This window comes from Seriola dumerili, unplaced genomic scaffold (genome assembly GCF_002260705.1).
Source record: "Seriola dumerili isolate Sdu_G_001 unplaced genomic scaffold, Sdu_1.0 BDQW01000068.1, whole genome shotgun sequence".
NCBI classification, from domain to species: Eukaryota; Metazoa; Chordata; class Actinopteri; order Carangiformes; family Carangidae; genus Seriola; species Seriola dumerili.
This window is the reverse complement of record NW_019174323.1, coordinates 15,647,929-15,673,630: the sequence shown is the minus strand read 5'-3', so window position 1 is coordinate 15,673,630 and position 25,702 is coordinate 15,647,929. Positions and strand designations below refer to the sequence as shown.

Here is a 25,702-nt window from a genome sequence, read left to right as displayed (position 1 = left end):
GCAAACAGAGCAAAAGAAGGGTGACAGGAATGGGTCTTTAATTTAGTAAACGGTGACTGATGAATAAAGTTAAACCAAGTCTTTCCTGAGAAACATACACACATAGTTTTGGGTGTTTGTGAATCCATCTCTGTTGCTGCACTTGAAAACCAAAGTTGGTGCACGTGTTTAATTTGCTGTATTTAAACGCACTGACTGCAAAAATGATTAACAATTTGAATGCTTGCATTTAAAATAAACTGTTGAACATAATCCAACTTTAAGATTTGCAGCCAAACCCTCTACAAAAAGCAGATGCAAGTTTACCTGCGCAGACGAATTTCATAAATAAATAACTTTTTTCTTCTTTTACATGCATAGCATAGTAAATAAGCATTGTACTTTATCTACCGTTGCAGCTGCACAGCTTTATTTTATTATTTGCATCCCCTCATCCTCACCCGCTGCCACCAGCAGCACCACCATCACTTCGCAGGCAAACAAGCCTTTTCTGCCCGACATTATCTTCATCCAGACTCCGCTGGATTGGAGGCTGAAATGACGGATGCAACCATGGGAGAGAGACCCAGGGACGGTTTATTTACATCCGAAGAGGCTGTGTAAGTTTAGAGGGAAGCCGCTGCGTGTGTCTCCCCCTTTACTTTCACCGACCCCCTCCTCCTCCGCTGGCAGAAATTTATAAAGAACAAAAAATCCGACGAGGGAGGGAGGGGGGTTGATATACGCCGAGGCTGAAATCGAGAGGCGAACCCAGGGAAAGAGGAGTAATTTGTACACGGGACTTTCCCCCTCTTAGTCCCCCCAAAGGAGGGGGAAAAGTCGCAATATTGGAAACGAAAAGGAATGAGCTTCTAAGGGCGTGAAAACGTCTGCAATTGTGGATACTTTATATATTTTTATTTCGAAAAAATATGGCCGAGAACGTTCTGGACTCTGGCCCGCCTTCAGCCAAGAGGCCTAAACTCTCCTCTCCGGCACTTTCCGCCTCCGCCAGCGATGGAAATGGTAAGTATTGTTTAATGATATCATTTGTTACGGTGTTATTCGTTAAGTTTATTATTTTTCGGCGTCTTCGGTTTACTTGATAGAGGAAGAAGACGCGGGATTACTCTTCTGTTTTTGTCGTAGCTTGCTAATGTTAGCGTGCTAGTAGTGAATGTGTGTGTCGGACGTGAAGAGGGCTCCCCCAGCTAGCTCGCATGCTAACAGCCATTTTAGCCGGAGGTAGCCCTGTTAGCCCTTCGGCTAACGCTAGGCAAGCTAACTGAATGCGGGTCCTCAACTGACGGTCCCGTGTCTAATGGCTACTTTAGCTGGGCTGATAATAAGCTCAGCTCAGCTCAACTTATGATAAAGTTTTCGGTGTCTTACAGTTGTGCCAAATTGACAGTCAGCTACAGCTACACCCATTCTGTTATTCGAGTTTTTAAGGCTTCTAACGTCTAAAACAATCTGTTTTGCCCCATCATAACTCGGACCCATTCCCAACAAACGTTAGCTACCGTTAATAGTGTTAGCGAAAGCAGAGGTTACCGATGGTGCTAGCCTTGTTGGAGAGCTAAATTTAGGCCCACGGGTCTACTGATTGTTAAGCTCAAATTGCCATTGTTGGTGTGTGTGTTTTTTTGTGGATGGCGTGTGGCAGCAGCTGGAATAGTGGCCTGTGAACAAAACTGTGGAGCATGGACAGCGCCATGTCCAGCCACTGCGATGTTAAGCAGCGAGTAAAGTTAGCAAGCAAATGCTGCTCCAAGCACGAAATAATCAGTCAGATTTCATCACTTAACCATTCACTCAATCATTTTACACTGAACAGCTACATCTTAGGCTATATACTCAGCATTAGGTTGTCAGTGGCAGTCAGGATCAGTGGAAAGGGACTTTTACGACGATCAAATCACCCAGACCATGCACACATTTACGTTATCTTGCATGATATATTTTGGGGATCAGTGCCGCAGCTGTCAAGAAGAGGGTCTGTATATGAGGATGCAATATATTGCACTCAAATTTATTGTCTTTTGAGATTATTTGTGACACTGCCATACGGGGTGTTTATACTTAATTTGAGAAATAAAAGCATATAGTTCTTTGTACACTATTATTTGTTTCAGTTTGTAAATGGTTTGCTGCTGATCACTCTAATTTGTTAATTTTCAGATTTAGTTAATCAAAGGTGAGGGGTGCAACCTGCAGATTATTTTCATTGTAATCAATAATTTAACATTCATTGAAATGTAAAGAGAATGGCAAATGACCATCAAAAGTGACCTGAGCTGTGATAGCTTCATAGCTTATTGAAGCTGACCAAATATACAAAATATTCAGTTTGTAATAATGGAAACGGGGTGGGTGGTGAAAACACACATTTTGTCATTTGTAAGGAGTACATGTCAGGTAACTTAAAAAATGACATGAATAACTAATCGATGTATGAATGATGGCTGAGTGAGTTAGGTAACATGTGGTACAGATGGGTGACAAATTAATGGAAAAACCAACATAAAGTGTCATAGTAAGTTGTTTTCTAAAACATTATTCCAAAATTTCCCACAGGTGTTCAGTTGGATTGAGATCTGGAGATTGTGAAGGTCACTATACACACTGTTTACAAAAGCTCCTCTATAACTCATCCGTCAACATTACAAATCGAAATATTTTCATACTGGACAGGCCTCGTTTCAACACGAAGCTAACATATCACTAATCTTCATACTACTTAAACCTTCATTTAGTGAACCTTTGTTGCCAGTATGAATATATCTGAATTTGTTATAATTACACTCATTTATTCAGGTTTTTCCTTTAATTTGTTCCCCATTTGTACCTTACTGTGTTACAAAAACCATGGATTGATGGAAGAACAGAAATCAAGACTAAATTAGATGCTGTAGTTTGGGTGTGTGTGATTTTCGGTCTTGATTTCTATTGTAAAAGATACATGATGCTCATCATGTATCTTTGCCTAAGCGGTGTGTTGTTGAACTCAGTAAATACAGACTGGTAAATTCAAATGTGTGTCTCCAAGTTGTCTCCATTTTGTGGTGTAACTTTTTTTTTTTTTTTTTTTTTAAATGGTCCGTTCATCACCTTATCGGTACAAATCTGTCTTAACAACATGTTGAATCACTTTACTGTCAGACATATGTGTGTGGGAAGGCCAGGTGGACATGTATGTTTGCATAAATGTTTGTGCACATGGCATCACACAGAAATTCTTATAGATTTCTAACATGTTATTAATTTTTGATGGGAGAAAATTAGTCATACACCTCTAAACAGCTTTTATCAGTTTTTAATGTCAAGCGTGCAATTGCATTTTCACTCAGTCATGCTGAAAAATGAAGGATTATAGCAGCTTAACATGGCTGTGGCCCTTATTGTCCTTCTCTCACCCTCTCCCTGTTTTGTCTCCTATCTCATTGTCTCCCCCCTCCTAAACTTTGCATTTCTTCTCCATTTCAGATTTCGGCTCACTGTTTGACTTGGAGCACGATCTCCCAGACGAGCTCATCAGCTCTAATGAATCAGGCCTGGTCAATGGTGGGGACCTCAACCAGCTGCACACCACGCTGGGAGGAGGACCTACAGGGCTGGGTCCTGGAGGAGGCAATGGAGGAGCAGGAGGAATGGGTCTTGGGCTTGGCCCTGGAGGGGGCCCTGGGGGTGTTGGCGGAGGCCAGGATGCGGTGGCCAAGCACAAACAGCTGTCAGAGCTTTTGCGTTCAGGGGCACCCACCTCAACCCAACAAGGGCACCAAGGAGCCATGGGCAGCCCAGGAGGCCCCACTGCCATGGGGCAACACTTGGCAAACATGAAAGCATCCCCTGGCCAGGGACCTCAGCAAATGATGGGCCAGGGGCAGCAGCAGCACCTCTCCCCTCAACAGCAGGCCAGCATGATGCAGCAGCAACAGAATGCTGCAGCTGGAATGATAGGTGGCATGAACAGGGCCATGATGGGAGCACAGCAGAAAGGCAATAATGGACAGCAGCAGCCAGGAATGATTGGGAGCCAGGTGATGAATGGCTCGCCCAGGATGGGATTTGGGAATCAGGGGATGGGTGGCAACAGCAACCTGTTGGCTGAGACCCTACAACAGCAGGGAGCTGGGGGCCAGGCCGGGATGAGAGGCCAGCAGCCTGGAGCAATGAACAAGGTAGGGTTATAGATATGTTGTTCTTTTTTTCCTTTTCTTACCCTAACGTTCAATATTAACCATTTCATTTTAGAAAATTTATTGGAATTCATATGGAACAAAAGGGTTGTAAATGCTGTATTTGGTGAAAATAAAATCCTGTACTTCAAGTACATGTTCAATGTTGTTCTCCTCACATTATCTTCCAGTTAATGCTCAAGAATCTTCATTACTTCATCACTTCCAGTCTTCATCACTTCATTAACTTTTGAAACATATGATAACATATATGATTATTGAAGGCATCGTTACTTAAATTTCATAATTTAGTAAGCACAATTCACGGAAGCTCATTTTTGCATGATTGATGGTTAATTGCAGGTCAAGACCATTGCACTTGTGCAATGATTACACTTTGGTCTAACAAATTAGCGCTTTATAACCATATGTATGTGTTTTAACAACAAGGAGCATGGCACAGTACGCTTATGCTTGTGGCATAAAACTGCTCTGCTGGAGTGTTTGACAGTCCCAGGGGAGTGACAATAAAAATGTTGCAGTGGCAGGCTGCCGCTGCTCAATGAATGTGGTGAAGACACTGATGTTTGATTTACCAGTAGAGAACAAAAGCAGCGAGAGTGCCCAGGTTAGGCATAGAGAGCAGTAAAACAATGCACTGGATCTTCTTGAGGTGATGGAATGAGTAAGGTGAAGAGGAAAGAGACAGGGATACTGATGAGGAGTTAATCAGCAATTAAAAAAAAAAAAGTTCAAATGACCCCTTCAGTGAGCAGAAGAAAAGGGGAACTGTTCATGTCATATTGCTGTCACACACTCTGTTACTTCTGTGCATGTTCAATCTTGATTTGCATATGTTTTAGATGATTTTCTAATGATTTAATAAGATATGACTTGATGCTTTAACCTGGTTAACTCATTTAGAAGTAGATTAATTCTCTTCAGTTGTTGATGACTTAATTGCTCTAAGATTTAAGATCTTTGGGAGACAAGGGAAGAAGACAAAGTAATATGTGTGCAGTTCAGTGCTGGTACTATGTCAGTGAAATGTGGTTGCAACTACATAATTAATTGTCTTCATACTTTGTCTCATGTCACTCTTTTACTTTTCATATCTCTTCATCATTCATACTAACTTCTCTATTTTTATTGTTTTTATTTTTTGCTCCTAGATGGGGATGATGGGCAACCCAGGAGGCCCTTTTGGAGGTCCATATGCAGGGCAGGGGAATCAAGGTCTGGGAGGCGCAGGGCTGGGCCCTCAGCTCCAGAACAAGGGTCCCATGGCCAACAGCCTGGCGCAGTTCAATGTGGACAAGAAGAACCAGCCCATGCAAGGAATGGCTGCTATGGTAGGGAGCAAATTCAAACTGACTGCAAAATGTTTGAAAGATACAAGAATAAGTGTCACCTCATTGCTCTTCCCTCCATCTTCAGCTAACTTGACCCAATCTTCTTTTTTTAAACTCTTCTCTTATTGTTAATCCACCACCCCCTTCTCTCTTCTTATTTTCTTCCTCCTCTTTCTTTCTTACTCTGTCATTGCTTCTTACTCACCTTTCCCTATTTCCTGTTTGTTTACTTCTTGTTTCACATCTTCTTATTCCCTCCCACTTTACTTACCAGGGCTCCCAGCAGTCACAGACAGGTGTGGGCGGTCCCTCTGGTGCACCTGTGGGAGGGGCCCCAGGGATGGTGCCCAACTCTCAGGCAGGTCTAGTGGGTCCGGGTACACAAGTTTCTGCAGCATCTGCTGCAGCTGGTGCACCACCCACTGCTGACCCTGAGAAGCGCAAGCTAATCCAGCAGCAACTGGTACTCCTGCTTCATGCACACAAGTGCCAGCGGAGGGAACAGGCCAACGGTGAAGTCCGGCAGTGCAATCTGCCCCACTGCCGCACTATGAAGAACGTTCTCAACCACATGACTCACTGCCAGGCTGGCAAGTCCTGTCAGGGTGAGTAGAAGGGATCCTACATGCTCTTGCACTCAGTTTATAGTTGAGACGTGTCCCTGTGTTTGACAAGCAGGCTTGGTACAGAGATACTAAAGTGTTATCAAGGATAACAGTTGCAGTTATTTTATCTTTTATATTGTAATCAACAAACCTAGTGATACCACAATCATCCTGTATTCATCCTGGTAACAATTATTGTCTTTGGTGATCCACTTTGATATTGTTTGTATCTTGTCGCTTTAGAACTCCATTGTTGTCAGACACGAAGAAGCGGTATCATTATATATTGGTTGATACTTTCTTTCACTGCAGTGGACATGGCCAACATAGTTTATTCTGAAACACCACGGATTTCATTTTTACTTTCTGCAGAGTAGCTCTGTGTTGGGCAGATGTCACCGTGCATGCTCAGGGATGAGGTTTAGTGTTTACACTGACACTTACCTGATGAGCTGTGTCACCCAATGCAATTGTATAGCAGGTGCACAGGAGGCATATGCTGCATCATGTTTTGGCTACACAGACAGCACTTATATCTGGGTTTCTGGTGCATTAATAAAATCCATGAAACAACACCAACTTTATTTTTTAAAGTCGGCTTCCTAACAGTTTTCAGATGTGCATCTCTAATTTCATTGAATCTTTTTTTTTTTTCTTGACCTCACTTTATTTCATTCTTTATTCTTCTGCCTCCTCTTCTTCCCCTCCCATCATTTACCTCTGCGTTTCCCATCTCTTCCTGTCTTTCTGTCCTTTTCATCCTCAGTTGCTCACTGTGCATCATCAAGGCAGATCATCTCTCATTGGAAGAACTGCACGCGACATGACTGTCCTGTCTGCCTGCCACTGAAGAACGCTGGGGACAAGAGGAACCCGCAGTGTGAGTGTCTGTATCTGACCAAACAATGCTATACTTGTATATATTCCTATTTTCCACTCTGCACTGTACATCTTGATGATACAATCATTTTGTCATTATTTTATTATCAGCAACTTATTTTATGTGACTTTGACAATATATTGATATGAAAACATACAGCCTGTAATATTGTGATGCCAGTATTGCCTTGTATTACATTGTGCTGGATTGGAACCCACAACTTATTACTTACTTAGTACTAGTAAGCTAATCATAATCTGTATTGTACCAATGATGGTATGATTTGCAGCATGATATTTGGCTGAGTTTTGAATAAATATTCAGCCACTGGGTTTTCTTAAGATTAAGTTTTCTCTATTCTGTCAAAAAGACCAGCTGTATTATTTACCCTCTTCTCTCTTCTTGTTATGTTCTCACAGCTCTACTTGGTGGGGCCGGTGCAGGTCTGGGCAGCTCTCTTGGGGCTGTACCTGGTGGCCAACCAAGTGCTCCCAACCTCAACCCGCCGAGCCAGATTGACCCCAGCTCCATAGAAAGAGCCTACGCAGCCCTGGGTCTCACTTACCAGGGCAACCAGATCCAAGCTCAGACTGCCCAACCCAATATGCCTAACCAAGGCCTGCAAGGTCAGGCTGGCATGAGGCCTCTGAATCCAATGGGTAAGTTAGCTTGCGTTTTGACTTGCTCCTGTCTCCAGGTATTTTCAGTAGAAGGACACACTGTTCGCTGTTCCCGATAGCGCTGAGAGCTTAGCATTTTTTTTCCAGAATCCAGAAGGTCTTAAAAAGACTTTCAGCTTTCAAAATTAGAGAATTACTCGAAGAATAAGATTCTTTCAGTAGTTGTTTATTGTCAACTATGAAATTGCAGTAAAAAATCAAGGATAAATCAATACGCTTTTAATTCCACGTAGCTTGAAGACATTAATAATTAATATACAGAGAGCAAGGTACATGACTGTGTTATTATTTGCAGAGGAACAAGGAATGCAAACTTATGATGTCCTGTCCTTTTTATATGTGTAGGTGCAAATCCTATGGGAGTCAATGGAGGTGTGGGAGCTCCACCTCAGAACCAACAATCCAGTCTGCTGCAGGATACCATGATGCACCTGAATGTGAACAGCCAAGGGTGAGAAGGAACACAAACAGCATAGCATTACCATTTGGTGGATGGCGTGATTGGAAGAACACTCATTTCCACTGTGTTAGACCAGACACACATCTGTGTTTTTTAAGTTAATGATTAAAATTATACCCATCGTCTCTCCCAGTCTGATGAATGATGCTGGTGGGGTTGGCTCCTTGCCCACGGCAGCCCCTCCCTCTGCCACAGGCATGAGGAAAAGCTGGCATGAGGACATCACACAGGACCTACGAAACCACTTGGTACACAAACTGTAAGTACTAAAGAAGAACTCTATGCTTAAATTTTTTTTTCACTGTACACACATTCACATTCTTGCTGGTGTAATATGTCAATACAGTTGTTGTTGTTGTTGTTGTTGTTGTTGTTTTTTTTGAATGATGCATGTTTTCAAAAAAAGCAAAAAAAAAAATCTGAACCCCGGTTTTGGTCTCTTGCCTCTTTTGCTGCCTGTTTATATGTTGTAAGAGAGAGAGAGATGTAAGAGATTTATTCCTCTTCTGTGGCAATAAAACACAGCACATAGCCCTTCTGATTACTGTGCTATATTCAGAGCTTAACAAGATATTAAGTGCTGACAAACAGTATCGTTAACCACGATAAACACTAGTGCTATGACTATGTACTCGCACTACCTCGGTTATAACACAGATACCCACTCAGTAAGTCCTCCAAGGGACTACAATTGGGGTTTAGATGCGTTATCATAACAAACAACATGCTGTGTTTAAGCAATTCTTTGACTGAGACAGGAGTTTACAATTCCATCATTTTTCAACTCCTTCCCCCCCTTTCTCCTCCTTTTCTTTTCCCTCTCTGTTTGTTCTCCCATCCACAGAGTTCAGGCCATTTTTCCGACTCCAGATCCAGCTGCTCTCAAGGACCGTCGAATGGAGAACCTGGTGGCCTATGCCAGAAAAGTTGAGGGAGACATGTATGAGTCAGCCAACAGTAGAGTAAGTTGCTCTCTTTTTCAGCTCAGTGCGTTCCTCAAAAAGGGGGGAACTTTTTTTGGAAGCATGTCATTTGGCGGCTGTAGCCAGCTGCTATGTCACTCTATCAGTCCTAACTTGGTTTCAAAAGCTAAATATTTCACAGTTTATACGACATCATGGGATGTGGCTGTAAACCTAGAGCATACGAGCCTGACTGGTGAATTACCAGGTTAAGTACCAAATTTACTGCAGGTGGTAAAGCAAAGGTTTGTCACACCAAATGACCTGGGTTCTAATCCTGGGGGAGGCATGAATTATGACTGGCTTTACACATAATCCTGTTGCTAACTTGTCTTTTTTCATTATTTCTTCGAGTTCTTAAAAAACACAATTAGTTTGCAGCACTAGATATTCCAGCAGTACTATTTTTTTTTTCTTACAGCTCCTCCATGTTTAGATTTCTTACCGTCATATTGTTTAACCCCTTTGGCCCCATTCTCCCCTTTTACCCTCTTTTTGACAGGCCGAGTACTATCACCTCTTAGCAGAGAAGATCTATAAGATCCAGAAGGAGCTGGAGGAGAAGAGGAGGACACGGCTCCAGAAGCAGGGTCTGGGCCTTGGGCCTGCCGGCATGGGTCAGCCCCCTACTGGTCTGCCTCCAAGTGAGTTGACATGCAGCATATGTAGATTTGGATGAGCTAATGTTATGCTGGGCAGCACGCATTCATTTGAATGATGATTTAAACCGATGGAATGAGGCATTGTGACATTTTTAGCATTGTTTTGTGTCTCAACTCATACATTGGATTTAATAAATAGATAGATACTTTATTTATCCCCTAGGGGAAATTCATGTTTCCATTAGCTCATTGATGATAATAAGAAAAACAGTTAATAAACAATGATAATTAAATAGTGCAATGTTGTGTACAATGTTATAGTGTTTGACAGTGTTTATTATTTATATCATATTGTCCTCCTTTCACTGCATTTGTCAGATTTGCATGCAGCTTGTTTATTGACAGTTTTGCTAACCTGTTGTAAATTTAATAATTGATAAGGAGAGGTCATGTGAAGCCCATTCTCAATTCCCTTTGTTTCCTGTTAGGTTTTCATGCATTAGCCCAGTGTTTTTCAGTTAATTTTGTCAGCTTCTGTCAATTTCCTCACACACACGGGATACTGTTTGTTTCTTCAGTTGGTTCAGATTATTCACACGTCGTTGAAATGTTCCACAGACATTTTAATAGAGGCTAAAGGTGCATTTCCAGGTGTCTCTGCTCAGTCATTTGGTACCAAGTACTGAGTCCAAATGGCAATGATCTTTCCTGACCAAACAACAGGCAGAAAAAATATTATACATTCCAGAGTTTGTACAAACCTCTCCACATGCTTGGTTAGGACAGTTCCACCTCTCCTCCTGTACTGTGCACAGATTTATAGCCTGATTTTCTTTATCTCCTGGTACTGTTTTTACAGACGGTCCCCTCCCTGACCCGTCAATGGTGCGACCGGCTGGTCCAAATCAGATGGTCAATAGGATGCAAGGCCCAGGTAAAGATCGCATTGGACCAGGACACATAATGTTAATTCATCAGTTTTAGCAGAACCCCAAATTTGACAAATATCATTTGTTGTATGAGCCTAAATGTTAATTTAAGAATTAAGAAAGATGATATAAGTCAAAGAGAGACAGAAAACTTTTTCATAGGAATGGTTCTCTAGTAGTCGACTGTAGGTTTGTGATTTTTTTATTTTTTTTGCATTGTGTTGTATCATAACAGTCTTTGTGTTTTGTCAGGTATGAATCAGTTCAATCAGATGGGGATGCAGTCTATGGGCCAGAGGTCCACGCCTCCTCTACCCATAGGACCATCTGGCAACCAGGTCAGCACTGAACAGCACTGAACACTCAATCTGTTGCAGTCAAATTAATTGTTACAAACTCACTTACAAAATTACTACTTAAAACCATTCAAACTGCTCAACAGGAAAGGTTGACCAAGTGTTTTTAAGATCTCTGCCCTTTTACTCCTGTAGATGGGAATGGTTGGATCCAGGATAGGACAGCCCAATGTCAACCAGATACAGAACCAGTATCTGTCCCAGGTACAGTTTCCTGGCTCAGCACCAGGTGTTGGTACAGCGCAGCCTGGGATGGCCCAGCCCGGAGCACAGACAGGCATGCCACAGGTAAGATGGCTTGGAGTTATGTTATCTGTAGATGTGTTACACTTATGTGTTTACTAAGGTTAGAACTTGATTGTGTAATAGTATTACAATAGTAGAGGAAATTATTCTAGTGATACAGGTCAGTCAGTGATACTGTATTGCACACTGATCATTTTTGGCTGTCAGACAGTACTAGCAGGGACTTTTTAGGAGCTAAAATTTTACATTTAGAAATATAGATTTCCTAAAAATGTTGCTGTGTTCACTGAAAGGTTTCTGCAGTCAAAAGTGCCTAATAACGACTATTAATGTTATGAGGTTGTAGTATTCCAATTTGCAAAGTGCAAATCATGAATTTGTCCAGAAACACCTCAGAATGATTTCATATCATGCATGCTTAATGTTCCCCTTGAATTATATTGACCCTGCTTCCGTGTACCCTTTCCATCTGTCACCCATCTCTTTCGCCTCATCCTCGTCTGTCCACAGACGCAGATGGGCACCCCTCCTTCTCTTCCAGTTGCTAGTCCTCTAGCGCAGCCAGGTTCAGCCGGTGGTCCCAGCGGTGTCTCGACAGTAGGGCCGATGGGTCCCCAGAGCGTGGGTAGCGCAGGTCCCAACTCAGCTGTTGGAGCCCCTCCTTCCTCGATGACTCCATCTAACACGAACCAGCAACCAAACTCCATCCCCCATTTGGGACCCATGCGTGGAAGCTCGCCCTCCCCTGCTCACAGCCGATCCCCTACCCCTCACCAAACACCCCCCAGACTAGCTGGGTCCCAGACCCCACAGCCACACACCCCTAATGCACCACAGCTAGCTCCACCTCCAGCCCCCCAGCAAAACCAGCTTGGCCAGGGCCCAGGCTCTAACAAGTCCCTCCAGCAGCAGCATATAGGGCCAGCTGGTTCGACCACTCCGTCTCACCCTGGACTGGCCTCCAGCTCAACACCGCATGGTGCTCAGCTGCCTCGCACTCCGGTCAGTGAGATCTAATGTCATAAAGTTTAACATAAAAACCAGTTCACCGTCTTCCACAGATTCCATTGATGCTGTAGCAGTAACTCACGTCTTTCAGGATTATTGTTAACTCCTGCTTTCTTATAAATCATTTGGTCGTCATCATGAGATCTTCTCCGTTTTCTAAACTGGTCATCCTGGGTTTTTTTGGGTTTAATGCAATGCTTTACCTGTTGAGCTATGCATGACCTTTATGTCTTTAGTGTATCCTGTCATTTGTTTGTTAATGTCATGCATCAATATGTCCATGCATCTGAGTTTGCTCCTGTCTCTCTCCTTAGTTGTCCCAAAAGGGTTCATTCCCAGCAGACAGTCAGGCCCTGACTCCCGCCTCTGTCAGCAGCCTGGACACTTCCTCCCAGCAGCCACAGTCGAACACCTCAACTGCCAACCTCGACCCCAAGATGGAGGTCAAGCAGCAGGATGAGGAGGACGAGAGTGATACCGGTAGCTGTTCCAAAGGAGGGAAGCTCAGCAACCTGAAAACGGAGGAAAAGCCTGTGAAATCAGAGCTGAAAAAGGAGGAGTGTTCTGGAGAAGGAGGTAAAGGTGTTCCCATGGATACATCAACAACAGTACCGACGTCCGGTGTAAAAACAGAAGACAGGAAACCGGAGGTAAAGAAGGAGGTGAAAGAGGAAGAGGACACGTCAGAGTCAGCTGCGCCACAGGCCCCAGTGAAAAAGAAGAGTAAGGAGGACTAAACTTCTGAATCATTGATGCAATTTTATTTTTTTGTTATTATACCATCCATTTTATTATATTGTTGTTCATCTAAATTGGGTTGTTTTTCATTTTCTTGTCATGGAATCCAAAGGGTTAATTATAGCAGTCTAAAATTGATTTAAAAAAACTTTTTAAAATAACTTGAAACCTTTCTTCCCAGTCTTCAAACCAGAGGAGCTTCGTCAGGCCCTGATGCCTACACTCGAGTCTCTCTACAGACAAGACCCAGAGTCTCTGCCCTTCAGAATGCCTGTTGACCCACAACTGCTGTGCATACCTGTACGTACCTCTGCTGAAGTCTTTGTTCCTCTGCATTTTTACTGCTCTCTCCTTGTCAGTGTTTGGGAGATTGCATGTACTGTTCTTAAGAACTTTTTGTTTTAATTGCTCAGCCTTGACACATACACATTGTAATCTTGCAGGACTACTTTGACATTGTGAAGAATCCCATGGACTTATCAACTATCAAGCGAAAGCTGGACACTGGTTAGTACTTGTTGCTAAATCTTACAAGGTTTGGTCATTCCTAGGAAACACCATGGACCACAGTTAACTTTCCTTTGTTTCTTTTCAACGTGAATCAAATTATAGATTTTGCTGAAGTTTTGTCGAAGTCGGGACTAAAAATAGAAGTTCAGTTTTTCTATTTGACATAATGTGCAGATTTAAAATTAATTATTTTGCTTTTTATATGTTTGGAAACGGTACATCTGAGCTGATCCTATTTTTCTTGCATGTTTTTTTAGGAAGATTCTTTAGTGAGGCAACTATCATTAGTTTCAAGAGTCTTCTCTCTCCATCATCCCATGCTTTGTGTTTTGTTTGCAGGTCAGTACCAGGATCCCTGGCAGTACGTGGATGACATTTGGCTGATGTTCAACAACGCATGGCTGTACAATCGCAAAACATCCCGAGTGTACAAGTACTGCTCCAAGCTGGCCGAGGTTTTTGAGCAGGAAATTGACCCGGTCATGCAGAGCCTCGGCTACTGCTGCGGCAGGAAGGTGAGACAAAGTGCTGCATAATTGGCTAAATGGGTGGAAATGGAAATGTATGTTGGTGAGGGGTGATGTTATTATAAACATCAAAGTGAGCGTGTTAACATTAAGATGTGAAACGGTAAGAAGAAATGTTGGATGACTTTTTTTTGTTGTTGTTGTTAGTATTTGTCGTAGGCTGACATGCCTCTATACAACATGTCACTTTCTGCAGTGAGAGAAATATCTTTTGTTTTCCTGGTTTAAAATATATTTGAAAATTGTCGTTCTTGTCGGTACTGCTAAGCTCGTTAAACTTACCAACAGGTGAACAGATCCTTTCTTCGTGTGTAATGGTGTGTGTAATTACACCCATCACTGATATATACGCTGAAAATGCGTCTATACTGAAAATATGCCAGGATAAGGTGGTGTGTGTGAATGTTTTGAGTATGTTTCAGATGCAGATATTAACTCCCCTCATTCACATCTGAAAATGGAAGCAGTGAAGTGGGCTCATAGCTAAATTTGGCCGTGGGCATACCACCGCCATATCGCATTTCAGCTCTCATTAGACTCTGCTATTTTTGGTTTTGCTGACAAATAACAAAACTGATTGGCCCTTATTATGAGAGGCTGGCTGAAAGGTTGACTTCTGACAATGAGACAAAACAAAGTAGCGCTTGATGGGCGCTGTAATTACTTTTTTTTTTTTTTTTTACAAAACTAAGCTAAACAGAAATTGGCTCAGTTCAACTCTGGGGGAGTTTTTCCAGCTGTAATGTGGATATAGATCCATCCCTCACAGTAAGACTTCAATGTTCTTAATAAACAACCATTCAGTGTTAACATTTTTCTTGATATCATTTAATTGGACGAGATGATAACATGATATAATCAAACTGTTACACTATGATTAAACAGAAAGTTCCTGTACTAAGTCTTGGTGGGGGAAGCCATGTTTGTTTCACTTTAAATTCGCTTTCCACGACTAGTTACTGTACAGTGACGGCCTTTTTCTTATTCAGTGTGTGTTTACCCTGGATTAGCCGAGTTGGGTGTCACTGAAGTTACCCATGTTGATCGTCAACAGATAAATATGTTCTGACACCATTTTATTTTTTTATCTCTGTCCTTCAGTTGGAGTTCTCTCCTCAGACACTGTGCTGCTATGGAAAGCAGCTATGCACTATCCCTCGAGACGCTGCTTACTTCAGCTACCAGAACAGGTATGGAGGGAGGGAAACACCCATGTAATAAAGGGTGAAGGGACAACTAAATGGATGGAAGGGTCAGTCAAAGACAAAAGGATTATCATAGAGGTTAATTGGAAATTATTTAAACTGATTAAAACTGATTTAAATTTAATTCCCTAAATACTCCCCTTCACTTCATGTTCCCCGTTTTTTATACCTTCATGTGATTCCTAATGCACTGGCATTTTAACAGTCTGTCCTCTCCTCACATTCTTTAAGCTTTTTATTGTTTCATGAAACAAATCTTTAAATAGCAGCTCAACACAGAAAAATATTTGTCAGTGGGTAAAGATAAAGCTGTGCAGACAAAGCAAAGAAAATATCCCGTTTCTTTGGTGCTATTTGATTGATCTTTTGAACATCCCATTAAGGCAAAGTAAATGGGCATTTTCTTTGATGAAGAAGCAGCAATAATAATAATAACACACCAATAACAACCTCACTGGAATGTGAAAGGACAGACTTTAAAATGAACTGCTTGAATGGACAGCTGAGCAGTTGTCTGTGCTTATTTGTTCATACTTGTTCAGTGTCTGTATTATGTCTTGTGCCACAACTTCCTGCTCCAGATCCCTTCTCCCGTTTAGCTCCTGTTTATTCTGCTCCTGCTCCGTTAGCTGTGATGGTGGTTGTTGTTGCTCATCCTGTCATGTCCAAATTGCTAATCTGTGCTTTGCCTCGGCTCTCTGCTGTGTGTTGTCTTGGATGTTCGTCTCGTCTTGTTCCTGGTCCATATGACTTGTCTGTCCTCCCTTCCAATGGCTGTGATATCAACATTGGCTTGCTTTTGCCTTGACCAACCATGCACCTCCAAACCCATCCCCCATCCCCTCACCCTCACCCCCTCAAAAATCATGACTGGCTGTTGTGATGACGACTTCCTGCTGTCCTGCGCTCCTACTTCCTGCTTGCTCCGCTTGTGGCACCCTGCCTTGCCCATGTCCTGTACCGTTTGGTGACTGCCCTCCCATGCGCTGTCTGTGATTGGCTGTGCTGTGGGGAACGGTGTAGTTCACCAAAATTTGGGCTTCTTGCTAACAGGTACCACTTCTGCGAGAAGTGTTTCAACGAGATCCAGGGAGAGACGGTTTCCCTGGGCGACGACCCCACCCAGCCACAGACGTAAGTATTACTGTGTTTTACGGGGAAGCTAACTCCACATAAAAATAAAGATTGAATAGCTATTACTATAAACTTTGTCAGGACATCAATGTTGCATTTATAGACGCCCACAGGAAGATTTGATTCAGGTTACTGGACTATATAAATTACCCATAAAAGATATTAATCTGTATATTTTTCTTCAGAAGATATAAATTGCAGCTTTATCACTTATTTTACTAAATTCATTTGATTCTCATCATGTTCCCCTAAAGAGTTTCTAATAATTTCACGAGCATGTGATGATAATATGCTTTATGCTGTACGGATATGGAAAGCGTTGTATAGGAAATCTGCTGTGTTTCAGTGATTTAGAACAATCATACCTTGAGGATGTGCTGTGTTATGGTATAGCCTAAGTATTACTGCAATAAATGTCTTTAGATTCAGTCAAGATGCTGAGGTTGGGAAATTGTGGAGAAAAAAAGAACTTAGGGTTAAAGCCTGATAAACTCGAAACTTTAGTGTCTTGACAATTTCTTCTGGATCCTGTGATTGACGTCCTCCCTTTTTTAATTTCAGATCGATAAATAAGGAACAGTTTGAGAAGAAGAAGAACGACACACTGGACCCTGAACTGTAAGTTAACGTCCTGCTAATGCCATATGTTAGCATTGGGGAAGAAGAATAAACCAAATTTCTTCAACTTAAATGTGTGTTACATATTTTAATCCGTCTCTCTTTTTTTTTTTCCAGGCTTGTTGAATGTATGGACTGTGGCCGCAGGATGCACCAGATCTGTGTCCTGCACAACGACACAATCTGGCCATCGGGGTGAATAGCTTTTTCTAATTTCATTCATTCTCAAGGTTCAATATCTTTATTTTTTTTTTATGGAATTCAACTGACTTGACCACTTTCTATTTGCTGTACCTCAGTTTCGTGTGTGATGGCTGCTTAAAGAAGACAAATAAGACGAGGAAGGAGAACAAGTATTCTGCCAAAAGTAAGAGGCAATGCTTCTATCCCAGTCGATCATGTTGTCCTGCTTTATACTTGGAAACCCCTTTTGTACATACAGATATGGAGGAAAATGAATTCTGAATCAAGTTTCTCATAGCTAAGTCATATTTCTCTCTGCTGTTACAGTTACTATACGAGCTAAACTAAATTTGGATATGTCTTGTCCGGCTTTCTCCCACACAGGGTTACCCCAGACGAAGTTGGGCTGTTACCTGGAGTCGAGGGTGAATGACTTCTTGAAGCGCCAGAGCCACCCGGAGTCTGGAGAAGTCTGCATTCGCGTCGTCCATGTCTCTGATAAAGTGGTGGAGGTTAAACCAGGCATGAAATCCAGGTACAGGAAGTAGAAAACAGTCTGACTTAAACATAAACATCTTTCTTTTCCTGTACAGAAGCGGTCAGAACAGAGTGATTTGATCATCAGACAAATTTCTTTTAGCCTGTGGTTTGTAGAAATTCTGCAAAAATTGTGAATGCCAGGGTTTCAGGAAACAAGCAAGGTGACACACACTTGAATATTTCCTGGTCCAGTTTACATAGTAGAGTTCTCTTAAGTAGGAAAGAAGTCGTTGAGGTCAAAAGTAACAAGTCATTGGCTAAAATAATAATGATAATGATAATACTGTTAAGTTTCCTGTTTCTCTATTTTACAGCTACTAAGTTTAAACATCCTTGTTTTTGTCTTCAGATTTGTGGACAGCGGAGAGATGTCGGAGTCTTTCCCTTACAGGACAAAAGCCCTTTTTGCCTTTGAGGACATAGATGGAGCAGATGTCTGCTTCTTTGGTATGCATGTTCAAGAGTATGGATCTGACTGCCCTCAGCCCAACCAGAGGTAAGGACATCACTATATTTGAGACACTGAGGTAAACCTGAAATTCAGTTTTAGCAGTTGTGATATGTTTATATTTCCTCTTTCACCCACTCAGGCGAGTATACATCTCCTACCTGGACAGTGTACACTTCTTCCGGCCTCGCTCTCTAAGAACAGCGGTTTACCATGAAATCCTCATCGGGTACTTGGAATATGTCAAGAAGTTGGGGTGAGTGCTCCTGCTCAAAGAAAACTTTTATTTTGGTCTTGAGTTGCCAATTTTCATCAGTCACAAAGCTTACTTTTGCTAGTCTATAAATGTATCACCCTCACTGTTTATGGTCTGTCACGTGTCCTCCTCAGCTACACCACTGGCCACATCTGGGCCTGCCCACCTAGTGAAGGGGACGACTACATCTTCCACTGTCACCCTGCAGATCAGAAGATCCCAAAGCCCAAACGCCTTCAGGAATGGTACAAGAAGATGTTAGACAAAGCTGTGGCCGAGCGGATAGTGCACGACTACAAGGTAAAAAGGCAGCATTCAGCTTTACACCTGTGTCTTTGTTATCCTTAATCTTCAGTGTACAAACAATGGTGTCGCTGCTGCTAACAAGTGATTTGGACCGTGTCCATGCAAAACACTAACTTTGTTTTCAATGTACCCCTGAAGGACATCTTCAAACAGGCAACAGAGGATCGTTTGACCAGTGCCAAAGAGTTGCCTTATTTTGAGGGTGACTTTTGGCCCAATGTGCTGGAGGAGAGCATCAAAGAGCTGGAGCAGGAGGAGGAGGAGAGGAAAAGGGAGGAGAACAGCACCTCCAATGAGAGTATAGACGTAAGAATGTGTTGATCTATCAATATTGCCCCGAGCAGCCTGTATATATATTTTGTATATGAGCTTGTTGATTAGATGGTCACCGAATGCCTCCCCTCTTCTCTTGTGCAGGACACAAAAGGCGACAGTAAAAATGCAAAGAAGAAGAACAACAAGAAGACAAGTAAGAACAAGAGCAGCCTGAGTCGAGCCAATAAGAAGAAGCCAGGGATGCCCAACGTCTCCAATGACCTTTCACAGAAACTCTATGCCACTATGGAAAAACACAAAGAGGTATGAGAAAATACTTGGAAATGCCTGTATTTTACCAAGCAACTTACTGTAAGAATAAACTGGAAAATGAGCTGGCTCAGCCCTTACCAACCATATTTTCCAGATTTTAATCTACTTGAATTTGTTTTAAAAAAGACCATATTTCCCCTGTTGCTCATTTGTTCTCCCCTCTTTTTCCTGTCCCAGGTGTTCTTTGTGATCCGGCTGATTGCAGGCCCCATGGCAAATGCCTTGCCCCCTATTTCAGACCCGGATCCCCTGATGGCCTGTGACCTCATGGACGGCCGTGATGCTTTCTTAACATTGGCCCGGGACAAACACCTGGAGTTTAGCTCGCTGAGGAGGTCCAAGTGGAGCTCCATGTGCATGTTGGTGGAGTTGCATAACCAAAGCCAGGACCGCTTTGTCTACACGTGTAATGAGTGCAAGCACCACGTGGAGACTCGTTTCCACTGTACTGTATGTGAGGTGAGTCGGGGAAGGATTGTTTTAGTGGGTCTCATTTGTGGTAATGACCCCAAAAAATATGTAGGTTGTGTGATTTATTATGTTGCTGTAAAACCTGCTTTGTATCACTTGTAAACATTTTTAACCGTCATCCATGTCGCCCCTCACAGGATTACGACCTCTGCATCACATGTTACAACACTAAGGGCCACGAGCACAAGATGGAGAAGTTAGGCCTCGGTTTGGATGATGAGAGCAGCAACCAGGCTGCCGCCACCACTCAGAGCCCCGGAGACTCTCGTCGCCTCAGCATCCAGCGCTGCATCCAGTCCCTCGTCCACGCCTGCCAGTGTCGAAACGCAAACTGCTCTCTGCCGTCCTGCCAGAAGATGAAACGTGTTGTTCAGCACACAAAAGGCTGCAAAAGAAAAACCAACGGTGGCTGCCCCATCTGCAAGCAGCTTATTGCGCTATGTTGCTACCACGCCAAGCACTGTCAGGAGAACAAGTGCCCAGTCCCGTTCTGCCTGAACATCAAGCACAAGCTCCGCCAGCAGCAGCTGCAGCACAGGCTCCAGCAGGCCCAGATGCTAAGGAGGAGGATGGCCAGCATGCAGAGAGTAGGCCAGCCTGCTCCTGGAGGAGCTCCTGGGGGCAATGGTCTGCCCTCTCCAGGAGCCAACAATGGAGCAACTGGTCCTGGTACCCCCACATCTGTTGGCACACAGCCTCCTACCCCACAGACACCCACCCAGGGGAATATGCCAAACACACTTCCACAGCAGCAGGGAGTTGGTATGGGGGGAATGGGAACACCAGGTCAGCAACAGCAGGTTCAGCAGCAAGGTGGTGCCTTGCCTCCTCAACACCATCTCCATCAGTTTCAGCCAGTGGTTGGAGGAGGTGGAGGGGGGATGATGAACTCTCCTCAGCAACAGATGGTGCCTCAGCTCCAGCAGCAGCCTCCCAATGTCCAGCAGCTCCAGCAGCAGCCGCACCCTGGTGGTTTGCCTCCATACAACCCCAGACCACCTGGAGCCTCTCCTCTCCACCAGTCCCTGGGCAAACCTGGACTGGGTCCAGCCACCCCACCCCAGCAGCAGCAGCAACAACCCAACCAGGGCCAGGGGTCCATGCCTGTACAAGGCCAACAGCAAGGCCCCCCTCTGGCTGCTGTAGAGACGGCCCTAAAGATCCAGCGTCTAGCAGAGACCCAGAGACAGATGGCCCAGGCCCAAGTCCAGATCCGTGGCTTGGGACAGGGGGGCATGATACCCCCACATCCTCACCACCAGAACACCCAGGCCCAGATGGGCATGCCCCACATTGGGGCCCAGGGCATGCCCCCCCAGGCTCAGGGAGTTGTTGGCAGGACTATGTTAGACCCACAGCAACAGGGAATGCTAGCAGGGATGCAGCAAGGTGGCCCTCAGTCACAGTTGCCACCTCAAGTTCAGCAGCAGCTCCAGCAAGTCCAGCAGGCAGGTGGTGGACAACTTCAGCCAACAAACCAGCAGTGGGGTGCTGGGGGACCACCCATGAACCCTCAACAACGGCCAGGCATGATGGGTCACATGGCGCCACAGCAGCAGCCAGCAGCTGCTCAGCAACAGCAGCAGCCAATGAGTCAGCAGCAACCTCAAACAGGAAACCGGATGATGCAGGTAATGGGTGTATCAGGAGGGGCAGCAGGAGCACCTACTCAGATAGTAGGTCCACCTGGATCAGGAAACCTTCCCCAGGCAGCACTACAAGACCTACTGCGAACTCTGCGTTCCCCAAGCTCACCCCTTCAGCAGCAGCAAGTCCTCAACATCCTCCGTTCCAACCCGACCCTTATGGCTGCTTTTATCAGGCAAAGAGCAGCCAGGTATCAAGGTGGTCAGGGTGGTCCTGGAGGACCAGGAGGACCCCCACAAGGGGGCCCTGGAGGTGTGAGGTTCCAAGGGGCTGCTGGAGGGCTGCCCGGTGTAGGAGGGCCTGGGCCTAACCAGCTTGCTAACATGGATGGACAACAGCAGGTTAATGTGAACCAGGCAGGCCAGCCAGGGATGAACATGGTTCAGGGTGGAGCAGGGGGAGGTAATATGCCAACCATGGCTCAGCTGCAGCAGTTACAACAACAGCAGCAACAACAGCGCCCAATGTTGCCTGGGAATCTACAGCAACAGCAAATGGCTGCGTTGCAGCAGCAACAACAACAACAACAACAACAACAGGGAGCAATGCAAGCAGGGCAACAAGGCAACATGACCAACATGCCACCGCAGTTCAGAGAGATGCTGATGAGAAGACACCTGCAGCAGCAGCAACAACAACAACAGCAACAACAACAGCAGCAGCAGCAGCAGCAGCAGCAGCAGATGGGAAACCACGGGCAGTTCCAGCAGCCTCAGGGACTCCAACAGCAGCAAGGCCAGCAAAGCTTCATGCAGCCTGGCCAGGGACAGCCAGGGATACCCCCCTCTTCCCAACCCCAGCCAGGGGGTGGAGGTGTAGGGGGTCCCCAGCAGCAGCAAGGAGGACCACAGGGTGGGCCAGGACAGCCAGGCCAACAGCAAGGTTATCCCAACGCCATGTCACAAGTAGCTGCAGCGCTTCAGCAAAGGCTCCAGATGCAGATGCAGCAACAGCAGCAAAATTCAATCAGTGGGCTTCAAGGACAAGACGGAGGGCCTGGCGGAGGTGCTGGAGGACCAGGAGGACCTCCGCTTCAGGCTGGACAAGTCGGACCAGGGCAAGGACAACAACAACAAGGTGGAGTTGGCGGAGGCGGCGGTGGGCCCCCACTGCCGCAGACGACCCAAGGCATGCTTCCCCAGAACATCCATCAGAGGCTCCTGCAACAGCAGCACCTTGGTGGGGGCTCTCCAGCCCAGCACAGCAGTCCCATGAGCCCCCAACAGCAGATGGCTCAGTCCCCTCACCATCTCCAAGGACAAGGAGGACTTGGTCCAGCAGGGTCACTCAGCAGTCAGGTCAGGTCACCTCAGCCCTCGCCAAGACCGCAGTCGCAGCCCCCCCACTCCAGCCCGTCCCCGCGCATGCAGCCCTCCTCCCAACCTCAACCCCAGCCCTCACCTCATCGCATCTCTCCGCAGACCCAGACTGGCTCACCCCACCCGGGCCACCTAGGCCAACATCACCCCAGCATGGCACCGCCCCAACCTCCACAACCCCAGCAGCAAGTGTTATCTCAGCAGCAGCCAGGTGGTTCTGTAGATCCTGGTCAGTTCACCTCGGACCAGAACTCCATCATGTCCCAGTTAAGTGGGATGGCAGGGATGCACAGTGGACAGGGGGGACAGTCGGACATGTTGGGTGGGAATAATAACAACAGCGGCAACAACAACCAGGAGCTGGGAACGAACATTAACCACAACAGTTTAGACCTTATGTAGCCATGACTCCATATTGTCTTTCTGTCTCGATGCTCTGATGAGTTGCCCCAAATCACAAACTGCCATGAGAGGAGAGCGAGGCGGGACTACGGCTTTGGGGTTTTAGAAGTTTTTATTTTTTATTTAAATATTTTTGTGATGTACAAATAAGAACTCAAGCTTCCTTCCTATGGGAGATGCAACATAAATCTTAGAAGTCAATAAATGAATAAATTATAACAATGGTAAGTTATTGCTGTTAATATATATCTATATATTTTTGCCAATTGTGTACAAAAAGGTGGAAGGGCAGTGTTTCAGGTTGAAGATATTTCTTCCTTAAGTCTATGACACAATATTTTTGGGGACTGAGAATTTTGCCTTTTTATGAATATTTTTAAGATTTTAAATGTGGCTAAAAATTAAAGTGAGTTGACACGATGTACCTTTTTTATTGTTTTGTTTTCCTCCTCAAATACCCAGTCATGATTGTATCTATTTTGCAGAGAGTAAGTATATTTTATTTCTGAATTATTATTTTTTTTTCCCTCAGTGGATCATAAAACAAGCATCGACATATCTTCCGTTACAGTCTTCTCTCGCAGCAATGTACATTTTAAAACGACTGCAACAATTCACATACCAAGAATTAATTTTATTTGATGGGTGGGTGGAAGGGTGTGTTAAATGCAGTTTGATTTCCTCTTCTTTCTTTTTTTTTTTTATTTTTATTCTTTTTTTTTTGTCAGGGTCTGTAGGTTTGAATTGAACCTTAACAGTGTTTTGGAGAGTGGGTGACGCTGACACTTGGTTTGGTCATATTTTTCTGCAAAGAGTGGCCAGATCTGCTGAGCAGATAGATGCTTTTACCCATGGGCCACCTCTCCACCCTCCACCTTCCGTTCTCCTTTGAATGTGCACACCTTCCTTACCCTGACCCCACCCCCCAAAAAATTGGAGGGATGAACTGTTGATGCCTGATTGTCTAGCTGGAGGCATATTGTACCTCTGTTTGTAGCTGGCCAATGTTAAACAGGTTGTGCGTGTACATATATTAAAAGCTTGTTTATGAACTGTGACGTGGAGAAGAGGTCGATAAAGTTGTTTTTGGGCTGCAGACGTTTGAGAAAATCCTGCCTGTATCCTGAACCCTGACGATTTCCCTTTCAGTGATCTTCTCTGTCTTTCCCCTTTTTGTTCCTTTTCCTCATGACTGCCTCTCAGCCACAAGGTTTAATTCAATGTTAGTACTGTACAAAGTAAGAAATGGTGGACTTAGATACTGTTTTTGTAATGAAAGTGAAAGGTCTAAAAAAAGAAAAATAAAGAAACGAAAAAAAAAAAAGAAAAACTGTACATACTTTAAAACCTTATGAGCAGAGAAGTTATTTTCTGCTGCTTTGTTCCCCCTCTTGTTTGATTGGATATTTGCTGTATCTGTAAAAAAAGAAGAAAAAAAACAAAAAAAAAAAAGAGAGAAAAAAACAAAACAAAAAAATCTACAAAAGTACTCCTGAGCTACTGTACAGTATTGAGATTTTTTCTAAAAGGTACAGTATGGGGTGTAGTAGGTCACAAGCACCAATGCGCCTTTTTCTGTGTATTTTTGACAAGGTTTAGGGAGGGGTGGGGTTATTGCAACAAGTCACACACCTGAGCAATCTCAAAACTTAAGACGCGAAGAAGAGCCAGAAGAGTCGGGGGGGGGGGGGGGGGGGGGGGGGGGGGGGGGGGGGGTTGATTAGAGGTGTGATCTGAACAAGTTTAAATTTGGTCAATTAGCTTTTTATGGAGGGGACTGAAGACACAATATTCACATGCTCACTATTTTTCTCAAAAGTTTGGGCTTGCTGGGTATGGGGAGGGAACGTATCAGAACCAGGTGGCAATATATCTTGAGACTTATTTTATAAGAAAAAACAAGGAAAAACTGTCTTTTATATATAGATATATTATTTAATTTTATTTTTTGGAAATAAAACTTGAAGCTACAGGAATTATTAGATAAAACATGTTTTGTTTTGTATTAAAGATGTTATGGTGATGCAAAAAGACACTGCAGACAGTCATTCAGTTTGCTCTGGGGAGGCCATGGAGTATAATTATACCATCCTTTTGAAGAAATGTTTCATGTACATGAATATAGTTGTAAACATACTGAATCACTGTACAAACTGATGGCAACTGAACAAATAGTTTTTTGTTTTTATCATTTCTTCTCCTAAAAAGAGACTGGAAATAAGACTATTTAAATATTTGTTTAGTATTCAAATGGAATCTTTGACCACTTTTTCGTTCCTCTTGTTAACAATTTTGGTGCTTGCTGAGAGAAAGCAAAAATAACTGTTGCTCCATTTTCATTAGTTTCTTTTTTTAAGTTATTTTGGTGGTCTGATTGTTTTTTGCCAATAAATTAATTGTACAATAAAGTATGTTTGTACCATTGGAAATATACTTGATTGTTGCCTCTTTTTTCAGATTTACATAATATTTACTAAAGGTGAATGGATGACCATTTAATACACATTTGATTGTAATTTAATGGAAAAAGTCATGGTATCTGTATATTCAGAAAAAGTCTTCATGTTTTACAT

The 25,702-nt window shown here is 43.8% G+C and overlaps 1 protein-coding gene across 1 annotated transcript; it reads left to right on the top strand.

The window, feature by feature from the left end:
* The first annotated feature begins 911 nt into the window (after positions 1-911).
* LOC111219918 (histone acetyltransferase p300-like) lies at positions 912-24,795 on the top strand. The gene is made up of 31 exons (XM_022742768.1): positions 912-1,005; positions 3,466-4,160; positions 5,330-5,509; positions 5,784-6,114; positions 6,881-7,000; positions 7,414-7,653; positions 8,020-8,125; positions 8,268-8,393; positions 8,979-9,096; positions 9,599-9,740; positions 10,558-10,632; positions 10,880-10,965; positions 11,119-11,271; positions 11,740-12,231; positions 12,552-12,960; positions 13,157-13,275; positions 13,419-13,482; positions 13,825-14,000; positions 15,114-15,202; positions 16,271-16,351; positions 16,913-16,969; positions 17,087-17,164; positions 17,269-17,336; positions 17,537-17,687; positions 18,042-18,188; positions 18,283-18,396; positions 18,531-18,696; positions 18,841-19,008; positions 19,120-19,281; positions 19,468-19,749; positions 19,899-24,795. Exons 1-31 carry the CDS (start codon positions 912-914, stop codon positions 23,127-23,129), a joined length of 8,520 nt encoding a protein of 2,839 aa, XP_022598489.1. The 3' UTR covers positions 23,130-24,795.
* Positions 24,796-25,702: the final 907 nt, after the last annotated feature.